Source organism: Myotis myotis, unplaced genomic scaffold, assembly GCF_014108235.1.
Source record: "Myotis myotis isolate mMyoMyo1 unplaced genomic scaffold, mMyoMyo1.p scaffold_m19_p_1, whole genome shotgun sequence".
Taxonomy (NCBI): Eukaryota; Metazoa; Chordata; class Mammalia; order Chiroptera; family Vespertilionidae; genus Myotis; species Myotis myotis.
In genome coordinates this window covers 197,424,426-197,440,765 of record NW_023416313.1, presented here as the reverse complement: position 1 = coordinate 197,440,765, position 16,340 = coordinate 197,424,426, and the positions used below count along the sequence as shown (strand labels likewise).

The following is a 16,340-nucleotide window of genomic DNA, read 5'->3' as shown; positions in this document are numbered from 1 at the left end:
AAAAGCTTAAAATTGATGTAAATAAATTCACCTTTCCAAGCAAAGAAACTACTAATCATCTTCCCTGCCTAGTATCTACTGCCATATTGGCAAGATATCATCAGCCATTAGCCCTACCCCTTGAAAGTCAATCAGTAATCATAACACTATCCTGTCTTCTAAAATCTCTTATATTTCTAAAAAGTAATTTTTCCATAACTTCACCTCTGTTTAAACTGTTCCATGTGTTTCAATATATGTAACACAAATTATCAGAAAATAAAATTTTGCTCAACCTTAAAGCAGTTCTGTCACAACTTTTTTGAAAAAAATCACACCAACCATAAACTTTTAAATTATAATTAATACTAAAAGCCAATACTCACAAAGAAGGATCTTGTACGAGATCTTTGAGATTTATCCCACTGCGATCTTCTGCAAGATTCCTGAAGCAACTATCACTCACTAAACAGGAAAGGGGGAAAGAAAAAGAAAATTAATTTTTGTTTACATTTCATTTAAATTACTGCTGACAAAACAAATTTTGAAATCAAAATGGTCTGTCATGATACAGTTTTTCCAAATAGCAATATTGGTCAATCTCTAAGCCTGGTATATTTAGCAACAAATATTAACACACAAACTTTATATAAAGTGCAGTATATAAAAGAGTAAACCTGTGAGTCAAAATTTTGTTATTTTTACAAACTAATTTACCAGTACATAGTGGCAAGTCACTGCTTCCACAACAACTAGAAAAAAAAGATAAATTATCTCCCCAAATCATATTTTTAAATATACTGAAAAGCAATGGTAGTAAAATAAATAAATTAAGAGAAAAGTAATATCTATTCTTAGGTAAATTCGGACTCTTGATTGCTTTCATTTCTGGGAGATTTGCCATTTATACACAAGCTAAGATTCAGAAAGAGTGACACCACCCAGGAAAAGAGAAACCAGCATAGCTTTTTATGGTTCATGCACTGGTATGACAGATTGGAACCTTTTGGATTTCTCCAAACACAGACAGTTTTCTCCTGGGAGATCTGTTGAGGACTTGGACTACACGAATAGATTGGGAAAGGACAGACTGAGCCAGAAATGTTTTCTGTAGTGTTATAGTGATTAGGAGTCAAAGTCACACTATAACAGTTAGCACCTATCACTTATATAGTATAGAATTTCAACAGGTCTCCCCTCAAGACATTTGTTTTCAACCAAAAGCACCCTACCTTAAGAGTGGGGAATGAAAAAGAGGAGGCAAAACCCAAAAGTTAGAGCAATATCTCCCATAGTGTCACAGTTCATTAAGTATAGTCACACCAAAGAGAAATACACACAACAGAATAGGTCTTGCTTTTAAGACATTTAAAACCAGAGGTACGAGGTATATCTTAAGGTGTCACTCAAGTCACCCAGCTCAATTCATGGTTGAGTTAAGGTAATTAGCACTTCATCATTTCTTTCTAATATAGGCAAGAAAATAACATTTACATCAATCTTATTATCCTATGTAAACAGTATTTGGTATACAATAATAATTATGAAACATGGGAAGGGCCACAAAATATGATCAATAATAGAAAAAATAATACCTATAAGCTGACCTATACATGATACAGATTTTGAAGATAAACTTTTTAACAAAAGTTTAAGAAAACTATTTAACAAAAGTTAAAGAAGGCACAGGAAGTGTTCATAGAAGAAAAGAAGAAAAATTCAACAGGTAATTTAAATCTATGAAAAGAATTAAATATTGATTTTAGAACTGAACAATACCATATGTGAAATTGAGAAATCAGTGGGTAAGTTTTATAGCTGACTCAACACTGCAAAAGGCAGGCTAGTGAACTTGAAGAGATCAGCAGAAAATATCTAACTAAAGCACAGAGAGAGAGAAAAAATGAGGAAAAGAAAACATAAAAGACATGTGGGAATCAAACAACCCAATGTAACTGTAGTTGAGAAGAGGAGAGAGAATGAGGATGAAGTAATACTTTCAGGAAAAAAAAAAGCTAAGAATACACCAAAACTGAAACTATACATTAACTCACTGACTCAGGAAGTATAGCCAAGCCAAGAATGGAAAAAATGAAAGAAAATCACATCCAGCAGTAAAATGCTGAAAATTAAATAAAACAAGAAAACCTTAAATACAGCTAGGGGAGAAAAAGGACACATCACCATCGAACCACCAAAGGAAAAGCAAAACTTACAGCTGAGTATTCAACATAAACTATGGAATCCAGAAGACAATGGAATGACATGTTTAAAATGCTGGGTGACAGAGGAGAATCTGAGAATCTAAAAATCTATATCTTGATAAAATATTTATTCTAAAATTAAAGGCAAAATAAAGCTTTATATAATATTAGAGGCCTGGTGCATGAAATTCATGCATGAGAGGGGGGCGTCCCTCAGCCCAGCCTGCACCCTCTCCAATCTGGGAAGCCTCGGGGAATGTCCAACTGCCGGCAGTCAGACATCCCCCTCACAATCTGGGACCGCTGGCTCCAAACCGCTCACCTGCCTGCCTGTCTGATTACCCCTAACCACTCTGCCTACCTGCCTCACTGCCCCTAACCCCTCTGCCTGCCTGCCTGATCGCATCTAACGGCCTCTGCCTGATCACCCCTAAATGCCTCTGCCTGCCTGCCTGATGCCCCTAACTGCTCCCCTGCCAGCCTGATCACCACTAACTGCTCTACTCTGCCGACCTGATCACCCCTAACCACCTCTGCCTGCCTGCCTGATCGCCCCTAACCGCCTCTGCCTGCCTGCCTGATGTCCCTAACCACGCTCCCCTGCTGGCTTGATTGCCCCTAACCGCTCTCCTCTGCCAGCCTGATTGCCCCAATTACTCCCCCGTGCCAGTCTGATAGCCCCTAACCACTCTTCCTGCCTGCCTGATCACCCCTAACTGCCTTTGCCTTGGCCCCACCACCATGGCTTTGTACAGAAAGATGTCTGGAAGGACACCCAGAAGACGTCTGGTCCATCCGGTCTAATTAGCATATTACCCTTTTATTAGTATAGATTTTATATTAGGTAAGCATAAATATTAAGTGATTAGTTTCTATTTCAAGTTAAATATATATGTAGATACATATATATGAGCCATTTATAATCTACATAAAAAGAACAATATAACTTTAAAAATATTTAAAGTTGAAAAAGGTTGGAATTCTTATTAATTACCCTCAAAATCCCCATGTTTTTTGCAATGAGTAAGTGATTTTAATTAATATATAATTTTTATTCCATATTTAATAGACACTGATCTCAATCTGTTGATTTGAGACAAATTTTCTGCTTTTCATAACTTTAACAAAAATGTTCTTTATTATACCATTAAATGAGTAAGACCAAAAAAGGAAATGTTGGCAAATTTTATGAAAAGTTGGTTTTCAGCTGAGCTGAACTAAAATTGAAAGCATAATAATGCATTATATTATAAAATTTGTTCTCATAAAGTTTCTTGCCCAATTTGGCAAATGCAAGTGCTTAGTTATAAACATTAGGAGCCTGTCGGTTTGGTAGGCTTAATTAAAATGAAATAAACCTTTGATCCTTTAAAGGCTTGCTAGTCAGCTATCTGTGAAATGAGTTTTACTAAAAAAAAGGCCCTTTTCTAAAATTCATGTCACATCCTTATATTAAGTTAAAAACAGCAAGAAATCTAGAGAAATCGTTTCTTAACAAAAATTTTGAAAGTTTGGCTACCTAATAAAAAAAAAATTTTAGTTATAATTTTTTTTCACCAATGCAACAAATACTATTTCTGAATTATAGATAAGATATTGTACTTTTTAATTAAGAAGTGAACATACTTTTTAATGTGTAAATCACACAAAATCAAAGGTCAGATAAAACAGAAGAGATTACAATAGAAACATAGTCACAAACTTTATGGCAGTACCATGAAAATTATAAATTTGCATATCAATTTTGTTTATATTAACATAACTTGAAGGGTAACAAAGGAAAATTAATAACAAATGTTTGTAAAATGTATTTTTTAGCAGAATTCTTATGCAACTACATGCATTTTTTTCTATAAATATTCATTTTTTGGACCTATAATCAAGATATGCTAAGTATTTCATTTTCCACATCTCACTTAATCTTCATAATTATCCGGTGATATACTTATTATTTGTATCCCCCTTTTACAGGTAAACTAAGAGAGATTAAGGATCTAGAGATCATATATTTAATGAATAGCAGTACTGGGAGTATCCAGACCCTAAAATTCCAAAGCCTGCACTCTTAACCACTATGCCATATTGATGATAGTTCTCATTGATTTCTCATATATTCTGGATTCTCATGCAGAATATATGAAAAACTTTCCATAACTTTAAAACAAATAAAAGACAATTAAAATTAAAGTTTTCAAAAGTTGAATGAAACTTTAGGGGATCTTCTAGTTAAGTGGTTAGTTAACTGCACTTCATATCTCATGGGTTCTATGGCAGTATTTCAGATTAATGACATCCTTTGTTCTCTTCAGCTAAAGAACTCTAATTTTGTTTTACATATTATGTTGCTTCAAAAATTACTAGAAGAAATTTTACTAAAGAAAATTTTACAGAAGCTGAAACACACACACACACACATACACACCTTAGAACCATATTACTTCTACTCTCTATTAAGATGAAAATCACAATTTGTCTTCGGTCAACAAGAGTCAGCATTCAAACTCAATATAAACTTAAATATTTGTAAAATGGACCTGTAGCAGGGTTCTTAGCTTATCGTAAGTACCTTTTTCTGTATATTAACCTTTCTGGTTAAGGTAACAGTTGACATTTATTATGTGCTAAAAGCATTTCACATTCATTTTCTCACTTGTAACAAGTATAATATAGTATTCTACATAATTGATATAATCCTATGTAATAAAAGGGTAATATATAAATAGACCGGAACAACTGAACAACCGAACAACCGATCACCACCAGGGGGCGTGTGCAGAACATGGAAGGCTTTGCCACAGAGGGATGGTGGAGCAGGTGAGTGGAAGCTGCAGACCAAGGTGGAGTGCTGGTCTCTGTCATCGGGGTGAGCCTCTGGTGGTTACTGAAAATTCTTTGCTCCCATGTGCCGCAGTGCCCCGTACCGGTCCTGATCACTCAGTACCAACAGCGGGTGCGAGCAGCGGCTGCTGGCTCTGATCGCCCTGGAGGGCTTCTCTACCTTCCTCTGCTCCTGAGGGGTGATCGGGGCAGCAACCACCACTCCCACCCACTGATAGCACCGACCCCACTTGTATAACAAACATAAGGTGAAAAAAATTAAATAGTGCTGTCTCAAGATGGGAGTACCGACTGGAAAGGGGAATGAGAAACTTTCTGAAGAGATGGAAACATTCTATATTATGAAAGGGGAAGGGGATTAATGTATGCACTTAATTGTCAATATTGTACAGCTAACACTCATGAATTTAAAATATGTAAGATTTACCTCAAAGAATTGACAATAACTGAGTGGAACGTGGAAAGTTGGGGGAGATATAAATGAAACAAGAATAGCATAATGATAACTGCTATATATGGGTGGTGGATACATGAGGTGTATATATGTAGTGTTTACTTTTGTACATTCCTTAAGTTTTCCAAAATGAAAAGTTAAAAAACAAATAAGTAGCAGGTATGTAGAGGAACTACAGGAGAGAAAATGAGCTTTATAAAAGAAAAAGTTAAAGGGATAACTTAGTTTGAAGGTCTTCATGGAAAAGTCATTAGAATTGGAAACATTTGGTATATTTTGGACATGCAAAGGCAAGGAAAGGCCACTTCATTAAAAGAAAACAGTATTAAAATATCATAAGAGTATTGCTGGTATTGGGCTAATTAGGGAACACTTTGGCTTAAGTATAATGTCAAAAAAAAAATAATAATACGAGATAAATCTGAAAATACAAGTGGAAGATAAAAGCAAAGCCTGAAATTTGAGGTCAAAGAAAACACACTGGGGAATAGGGAATCATTCTGCACATTCAAGTTTCAGAATGACAGGATCAGAACTAATCTGACAGTAATGTGAAGAATAGCATGGAAGCACTACGATGTGCCCGTTAAGAGAGAACGATGCTCTAGCAGGTCAATGATAGGGAGATTAGAGAGCGAAAGATGCAGGTATTTGAGTTGATAATTGATGGTTAAAAGTTTCTTTTTCTTTTTTTGTAATTCTTTATTGCTGAAAGTATTACATATGTCCTCCTTTTCCCCATTGTAAAATTTTCAAAAGAGTAAATATTAAGTTATATAGCTTTGAAGATGTTTAAGCACTGAGATTCTTCTCCTTAGCACAATATAATACTAAAAACACTTAACCTATTAGAAACAGAGTATGCTGAAGTCTAATGCCAAATTTTCTCAAGATTTGCACTGGAAGTGTTCATTTATAACTGGAGTGTCAATCCAATTAATGCTGAACTTTTGGTTTTGTATGTTGTTTGTTTTAAAAATAACCTTGTTATGGAACTGCTATAAAAGCATCAGCAAAGATTTGACATTTGCCACAAAGTACTCCAAATAGCAATGAGATTATTCTTATGTTTTGTTGCATTTACAGTAATACTGTTAAAACAAAAAAAGATTTATATTGGTTAAGGGCTTTGGCCATGAAAATAATGCTTTATATTCAAGAGAATAAAGCAATCATCACTGCATTAATATAACTTTTAAAGAAGAAAAATAACATAAAACTAAATTACTAGTAAAAACCCTTCATATCCCTGAATTATATATTATTTTCTTATCTGAAAAATTTCTATTCAAGGTTAAATTCACAATTATTAAAACTGCTCTGATTACTTAAATGGCTTTATAAGGACAAACTATTGTCTATCTTAATAATAACAAACATATTGACTTAAAACTAAAGAGTAATTTGAAATTAGACATAAGCACTTCAGAGTACAAACAGTTACATAATGGAATAATTTCTGAAGAAAATAGTAAAATGTTTTTCTAAAGTATTTTTTAAAAAAGAAACACTGAAATTTATGTTTTAACTATAGGCCCAGTGCATGTGCACTGGTAGGGTCCCTAGGGGCTGCCGACTGCCGGCTGCCGGCTGCAGGCTGGGTACTCCCTCCCTTCACCTGGCCAGCCCAAACCCCTGGTCCAACTCCTGGAAGAACTCCAGGCCAAGGGGACAATTTGCATAGTACACTTTTATTATATAGGATTATACTCCAATTATATCCAGAGACAAGATTTCATTTGTTGGATATTATTTTTTACCTAATGTCTACTAAGTAACTACTTTAATATTTTTAATATTAAATTGGGCTTGTGGGTATATGTTTATACCTAAATACATACAGACACATATACATGCAAATATTTGCATACATATTATAGATAGCAGATTTCAACTTTTACACTAATGGAGATTATAATCCACAAGAGGAGATAAACTTCAAAACATAAATTTAAATGAGAATAGAAGAATATTGATATTCATTCCTGTTGCATATATTTACAAATGCAGGTTCTAGAGCTAAAGTTCCTATATTCTAATAGTGGTTCTACCACTTATACTTTGTATGAACTCTAACAAAATTTCTAAGAATCAGAAGTCATTATCTATAAATGTCATTAACCATGGTAGGGCTAACTACTCAGTAAATGTCAGCAACAATGTAACTTTTGTTTTTTAAAATATTTTTTAAACTGCGATTGGTTGAATCTGTGGCTATGGAACCCACAGATATAAAGGGCCAAGTGTACTACCTATATAATATTGTGAATTTTATTTTAGAAGCCTGGTGCACAAAATTCATGCACAGCAGGGTGGGGAATCCCCTCAGCCTGGCCTACACCCTCTCCAATCCGGGATCCCTCGGGGAATGTCCAACTGCTGGCAGTCAGACATCCCCCTCACAATCTGGGAATGCTGGCTCCTAACCGCTCGCCTGCCTGCCTGCCTGATCACCCCTACCCACTCTGCCTGCCTGCCTCATCGTCCCTAACCACTTGCCTGCCTGCTGATTTCCCCTAACCCTCTGCCTGCCTGATGCCCCAAACCACTCGCCGGCCTGCCTGATCACCCCTAACTGCTTGCCTGCCTGCCTAATCACCCCTACCCACTCTGCCTGCCTGCCTGATCACCCCTAATCACTCTGCCTGCCTGATCACCCCTAACCACTTGCCTGCCTGCCAGATCGTACCTAACTGCTCGCCTGCCTGCCAGATCATACCTAATTGCTTGCCTGCCTGCCTGATCGCCCCTAACCACCTCTGCCTTGGCTCCCGCCACCATGGTTTCACCTGGAAGGACATCCAGAATGACGTCTGGAAGGTCGTTCAGCTGTCCAGTCTAATTAGCATATTATGCTTTTATTATTATAGATAATACAATTTAAGTGCGCAATGTGATATACAGGATGATACTGAAACCAAGTGTTCATACCCTAAGGCCATGACAACACATTCACAGGGTAGCACATAGGCATTATTGTTACAGTGGACAAAGTATGTACAGTTATTTGACAAACATAAAAAATAGGAATATTCTTTTCAGGGAATATTAATATTAATAAGATATACAATCAAATTGTGAAGAAATAACAAGCTTCCTTCTTTACATTTAAAGCTTTCAGATTTGAGGAAATACAAGATTACTTTATTACATCTACAACTGACCTATGTGGAAATAGAATAATAATGAAAATAAACAATATTTTACTTTAGACATATTATCAAGTATTTATAAATATCCCCAAGATATTTATTTAAAGATATAAATAATATTTAAGATAAAATAGAAGTATAGTTGTAAAGCATAATAAATATATGACTTAAAATCCCATTCCACTTATCCTAAAAAATGCTAATCATGTATAAAAATGTATACATAATAATGCTCCGCATAGTACTACTAATAACTGTTGGAGATTAGTTATGTTATACAGCATTCAACAGAAAATTATATGATCAGTTAAAATTATTTTTTACTGAATTTTTAATGTCATGGGAAAATGTCCATAAAGTTGAAGAAAAAGCAAGTTCTTACAATGTAATTCAAACTTGTAAAATACATACACACTAGAGGCTCGATGCACAAAATTTGTGCAAGAGTAGGCTTTCTTTCCCCCGGCTGCCAGCACCAGCTTCCCTCCGGCACCCAGGACCTGGGCTTCCCTCGCAGCCCCGGCTTCGTCTGGAAGGTCGTCCGTAAGGACATTCAGACAATTAGCATATTATGCTTTTATTATTATAAATATCTGTATGCATACATTTATATACACAGAGAAAACAAAACTGGAAGAAAACATGTTAAAATGTTAAAAATGTTATGATTATTCTGCATATAAGGGTTACAGGAATTTTGAATTTTTTCTTATTTTTTGCATTTCTCAAATTTTATTGTTATAATTAAAACGTCTGATTTTTTAAAATCCTATTGTTTTAGATTTTACCCATATATAAATTTCCACTAGGATTTCATAGCTTATGAGATTCACAATGTAATGCCATGCTTTAGAAAACTATTTTTCAATCTTCTCTGGTAAACTACATGCTCAATGATCTTACATTTCAGCCTAATAAGCTTGCTGTGTATAGACAGAGAATAAAATTGAAAACTGGATCAAAAATCAATTTCTTAGGGGCAAAAGAACTTAACCAGGAATAAATAGTAAGTAAGCTATAACTCTCATTTCAAAATGTTCAATTTTATGGGCCTTTGAAGACTTGGTGATCCTTAAACTTTGTTTTCCACTTCTCCTCCCTAAAATATGAGTCCGAGAAACTTACAAGTCATATTAAAATGTTCTGTTGCTTTCTGACCTTGAACTTTATCTATTACTAAACTACATATTATTATCAGAAATAAATATTTATTACTATAAGTATTAAAATGGAATTAGAGTAAATAACTTCTAAAGTTCCTTTGTTAACTTAAGATTTTATAAAGATCTAAGTAACAGGTAAACTGAATCCTTTAATATGAACAAAGAAAACTAACATTTACACACACACACACACACACGCACTCACAAAACTAACATTCACATTTCTTATTATATGTATCAGATAATTATTTTAATAATAAAGGGTTTTGGAATATTCATTTAGTCAATAGCATTTCTTGTGGGCTTTCTATGTAATTGGAACTTTATTAGGAATATAGAAGATGAAAAGCCACAATTCTTGCCTCAAATAACTTATATTATACATATAACACATATTATAAACTCAATTATAAGAGCCCAACTCTAAGAAGGTAGTCAAAATTTTGCCCATTAAAATGAAAATATTTGGTAAATAAATAAATAGTAAAATAGAATCTAAAAAATTCTCCTCTTAATTTTCTGTTGTTTTTTTATGATGCAATTAGGTTTGGTTAAATAGATATAGCTGAAAAAGATGACCAATGTTTTACAAAAGTACCATATGACTGGGGGGAAAAACCTTTGTACTTCAGCAATTTTTAAAAATTACCTGATTTTTTTTTACTCTGTCACAAAACACTCCCTTGTTTCAATCCTACTACAGAAATGGCACCTGCTTTCAGCCAGTGTTTCTCCTTATTCCATAAGAAACTAACACTATTCCATTCACTCCTTAATCCATCATAATAAATTTACATTAAAACACTGCCATGTTCCTTTTCCAAATAAGGGTGCTATTGCCTTATTTTCTGATAGTACAAGAGTAGAAAAAATTTGAGATGATAATTGAAAAATGATCAGAGAATGATGAGATAAATCCTGAAAACTGAAAACGAAAGAGGCTGACCCTCCACTACCACTTCCCTATTCCAACAAGGCTAGAACCAGCAATTGAGAGAGAGAGAGAAAGAGGAGAAAAAAATAGAAAAAAGCACATTCTGAATTACCGTAGTTGATCTCTTCCATCCTCACAAGCTCTTAATGAAAGTCTATTGAGTTTTAGATAACATTACCTACATAAAGACCTTCCATGATCTTTGAAATAAATCTTTCCTTTGAATATCTATTGTATCTTGGTGGTATTAGCATATGCTATGTAACAAAAATTACCTTGAATTTAGTTGTTTTAGCAAAACCCTTTATTAACCCTTTTAGACAGAAAGGGACACTAAAGGCAGATACCATGTTTTGCTATCAGTTTCAGTAATATCCTAACTCCATCACTCACTAAATGTCTAACACTGAGCAAGCCAGTTAACCTCTTCATTGCAGAGTGTATCACCTAACAGTACATATCTCACAGGATTGCTGGAACGAACAGACGGACAGACGGACGGACGGACGGATGGATGGATGGATGGATGGATGGATGGATGGATGGATGGACTAATGAATACATATTGAACACAAAGAAGTACACTTGCTCCTCATTATTCATATTCAGTACTTGTGGATTCATCTACTCACTAAAAGTTATTTGTAACCCTAACACCAATATTTGCAGAACTTTTTCAATTATTTGAAAACATGTAGAGTGAAGAAAAACTTGAGTTCCCTAAATCACATGATCTCAGCTGAGGTTGAATAAGGTGATGCTCTGCTTATGTCAGCACTCATATACGGTAAATAAGTATACTTTTCACAGTCTATTCAGTGCCGTGCTTTTGCATTTTTGTGCTTTTTTTTGATTTTGCTGCTTAGAATGGTCCCCTACCATAGTGATGAAGTGCTGATTAATGTTCCAAAGTTCAAGAAAGTTGTTTTATGCTTTAACCCTTTGAGTGCCAACCAATATCCTAGGAACTATGCTAAAATTGCCAAGGCATTTTTGCTGATTTTACAGCAGTTTAGGAAAAAAATTATGAATCGCAAGTAAATGAAGTTACATATTCAATAACTTCCACAAAATCGTCATCTTCACAGCAAGAATTGTCATATTTAGCAATATCATCATCACTAATAAAATCAGACTTAGAATGGACACTGCAGGAGGAGCGCAATAGTGCTCCCAGCACTTTTGGCGAAAGACAGTAGGAGTGCAATTGTGCTCCCTGACCTCTAGGGGTTAAGGAGAAAATATGTGTTGAATAAGTTTTGTTCAGGCATGAAATCACAGTGCGGTTGGACATAAATTCAATGTTAATGAATCAACTATTCTATATAATAAAGAGCTAATGTGCAAATGGTCCTCACGAACCTCAGGCCATCATGTCATAATGGCTCAGATACTCAACACTGAGGAGAGAGAAATGGGGACCAGCCAGGCACAAATGAGCTCGCGAGAGGGGAATGGGGATTGGCCAGGCTGTGGCCTGGGAGAGGGACAAGCTGCCCGTCCTGCGGTCCCAGGTGCCAGCAACTGTGCCTGCACCTGCAGCCCGGGAGAGGAACAATCTGCATGCCCCATGGTCCCAGGCACCAGCAGCTGCGCCTGCGGCCTGGGAGAGGGACAAACCGCCCACCCCACGGTCCCAGGTGCCTGTGGCTGCGGCCTGTGCAAAGCCGGGTTGGGTCCTGGGTGCCTGTGGCCAGCCAGTGGGAGGGAAGCCCAGGTCCCGGGTGCCTGCGACCAGCCACAGGAGACAATCCTGGATCCTGGGTGCGGCTCGAGGCAGAGGCGGTTAGGCGCGATCAGGCCAGTAGGGGAGCAGTTAGGGGTGATCAGGCAGGCAGGCAGAGGGTTTGGGGTGATCAGGCAGGCAAGCAGTTAGGAGACAGTGGTCCCGGATTATGAGAGGCAGTCGGACATCCCCCACGGGGTCCCAGATTGGAGAGGGTGCAGGCCGGGATGACAACCCACCCCCATGCACGAATTTCAAGCACCAGGCCTCTAGTCTCTTATGTAAAGGACCTGTGGCCATCATGCCATAATGCCATCACAACCAAATGAGCCGCGGCTTTCTCGGCGGGCAGGGCGGGAGCTACTAGCAGCGGAGAGCTTTGAGTGGTGGAGAGCTATGAGTGGTGGAGGGTGGGACGGCGAGCTACTAACAGTGGAGAGCTACGAGCAGCAGAGGGCTACGAGCGGCGGAGAGCGGGGCAGTGAGCTACAAGCATTGACAGGCAGGGCGATGGCCAGCTAAGGCAAGCGGAAGTGAGCTACTCGCGCATGAGTTCGAGTGCACTGGGCCTCTAGTCTATATTATAAAAGGCCTGTGGCCGTAACGCCGTGACACTGTAACGACCAAACGAGGCATGGCGGAGTCTGGGGTCCCGTGGCAGCGCAGCAGAGTCTGGGGTCCCGCCCCTGTGGCAGCACGGTGGGGTCTGGGGTCCCGTGGTGCGGTGGGTCTGGGGTCTCACGCAATTTCACGTGCTAGGCCTTTAGTATACTAAAGTGTCTTTAAACAGAAACACATTAAATATGTATTGACCAGCTGACCAAAATGTAAACAAAGGCTCTCAATAACCTACCACTGTAATTCCTCTAGGAGTAATGGTTTAGTATCTACTAATTCAGTGTATGCACATCTTTATAGTACAATACTACTGTAAGTAATGTAAATGAACTGTGTTAAAATATGGTCAAATACATAGTAAAATCTCAGTAACTAATAATTAGCATTACTAGTTTATTATTATTTAGCCCAAGCACATACTCAAACCTCTGCTTAATTACTGCCTAAATAAAAATAACCAGTTTAAAAAAGGAAGGAAATTTCCTAATTATTCTTATAAAATAGGTATGACGTTAACCCCAAAATCTGACAAAAAACTACACAAAGAAATAAAACTACAGATCAATTACACTAATGAATAAAAATATAAAACTCATGATATATTTCAAAAGAATTCAAACAGTCCACACAAGAGAAGAAACTCATAATTAATTTTGGCAGTTCTTAAAATAGTATACCAGCTTGACAATGTTAGCCAGATTTAATCAACTCATTTTTAAATGAAAACTTCCAAATAAAATCTTTTATCATTACCACAAATAAGAAAAGTATGGCTTGCCATAAATAAAAGGTAACAGTAAATATATATTTCATTAAATTCTAGCAGAGAATGTTTCTTACAGAATATTCTGCATCTAAGCACCTCTTTGTTAAAAAGGAAGAATGATAAATGTTAAAGGGGTGTCAAAAGCTTAGGTATATGCATATAATGTAAAGGACTGAAAAATCATTAAAAAGGGAAAAGCTTTTTATGTGATTTGATACTATTTAATGCTCTGCCCCTAACATCCTAATATCATCCCAAGTATCTGAATGTGACACACTTTGAGAAACACTATTTCATGCTGTTTCTTAATTGATATTTTCTCTCTGGAAATATTTCTCCCCACAATAGTTTAAACTCTATTGACAGAAAATGAATCTTATATTTAATTCCCTTTGGTATCTAGTCCAATAACTGGTACATAGTAGGCACTTAATAATATGTTTAAACCCTAACCGGTTTGGCTCAGTGGGTAGAGCGTCGGCCTGTGGACTCAAGGGTCCCAGGTTCGATTCTGGTCAAGGGCATGTACCTTGCTTGCGGGCACATACCCAGTAGGGTGTGTGCAGGAGGCAGCTGATCCATGTTTCTCTCTTATCAATGTTTCTAACTCTCTATCCCTCTCCCTTCCTCTCTGTAAAAAATCAATAAAATATATATATTTTTTTAAAAAAATAATAATATGTTTAAGTGAACCGAAAAGATAACTCATTATACCAGGCAATTTATTTAGAATTGTTGAATTCTTAGAGCTGAAAAACCTTGTGAGAGCGCCTATTATTCTAACTTTAGTCATTTAAAGATATGAACACTAAGGGCCAAAGACAATAAGTGACTAGCCTGATATTCAAATTTATTTTTAGTGACACTGAGATTTCTTAATTATCAGATGTCAAGTGAATGGCTAAAGGCAAATCAACCCTACTGACATTTTATTTAAGGCCAGACAGACAATAGGTTTGGGAAGGGTGAAGGGAAGAGTCACAGACATTGAGAGGGGTAACTTGCCCAAAAATGCTCCACGAGAAGAATTCTCAGGCTGGAAAAGATACCTAGCCAGAATTCCACCCACATTTCAGATTCGCTCAGGTGAAAGAGTAGAGAAGCAAAAGATCCTCTCAGGGAGATGGCTGTGTCCCATGCCTTAGTGAGAATTTTCTAAACTTCTTTTTTAACACTATAAGAGCTGTCCCATGCCTGGAATCTCAAGCATTTGTTGATTCCACTGGTTTCCTCCTAACTCCCAACCCCCAATCCTGAACTGACTATAAATATATGTTCAATATTGCAAGAAGAGTTGCAATAAAAATACAAGTAACCCTTGAAGTGAAAAATTTGTCTCTAAAACTCTGACTTGATAACATTTTTCCAGTCCACAGAAAAGAATTCTTTTGAGGATTAAAATAGAGACAGCTTCCTCAGAAGATAAACTTTAAAAATGAACTGGAAACATTACTATGTATGATAAAATAGTTATTTTGTTTGTAAATGATACAATTTAACTTTTAAAATGGGGAGTGGCATAGGGTTATTATAAGATATCTAGGGTATACTAGTATAAAAAAAACTGGCCAGATTCAGGGTCACTTCAGGAACATGGGGTCTAAAACCTGGGAATCAACCACCCCATCAGGATTCTCTTTGCTTCTTCAGCTCTTTAATCTCTGCTTCTCTGTGAGTAGATCTCATTCTCTGCAAATAAACATAGGTTACCAATCTATATGGTATGGGAAATGGAAAGGAGGGCATGATCTTTGATAGGTTGGAACTCCTATCCACCCTGGATATATTACTACTAGTGGCCCGGTGCACGAAATTCGTGCACATTGAAAGGGAATTAGAGGAACATAATTTGGACTCACTATCTAATATCAATAATATGTGAGCGTGAGGCAGTCTGCATTTCTGAAATTCAATGACATGAATTTTAGCTATTACTTTGCCAAATAAATGGAATTTACAGATATCATTTAAAAGAGCATTCAGCTTAATATTAAAAACTCTGGCTACCACGTCAGGTCTGTTTTCAACTTTTTGCCAGCACTGTAAATTGTTTGCAATATCTTCCCATTTGGGGTTGCATGTCATGGTTATGAATAAATCAGGCTTGCCATACTTCATTACAATTGCCATAGCATCCTGATATCTCTGCTGCATATTTCTGGGACTACCCTCAAAAGATGATGGAAGTCTTATCATTTAACCAATCAGCACATTGTCATTTTCAGATCGATTTGAGATAATCCATCAAACCACTATATTTTTCAACACTCAACTTAGATTGGTTTGCTTTGATGAAATTTATCCGATTGGCCTCCATTTTTGAATACGAATCCACAATAAACTGTTGAGTTAATTTTCCTGCATTTAAAATAGGATTGAACGTGTCCTGCACAGAGATATGAAATCCATAATACTGCATTTGTGTGACTTGTGTCCTTACATTTTGTCTAGTATTATTGTCGATTACACTGTTGTCTTTGAGTCATAATGCAATATCTGTTCCCCA

General features: G+C 36.6%; 1 protein-coding gene across 15 annotated transcripts in view; it reads right to left on the bottom strand.

The window, feature by feature from the left end:
- GPHN (gephyrin) overlaps positions 1–16,340 on the bottom strand; it is a 439,201-nt gene that overhangs the window by 349,199 nt on the left and 73,662 nt on the right. For all 15 annotated transcript variants that reach the window (XM_036310162.1, XM_036310186.1, XM_036310177.1 and 12 more), the window contains exon 2: positions 366–444. In XM_036310162.1, the coding sequence (XP_036166055.1) occupies positions 366–444 (79 nt within the window). The remainder of the gene's footprint in view (positions 1–365; positions 445–16,340) is intronic.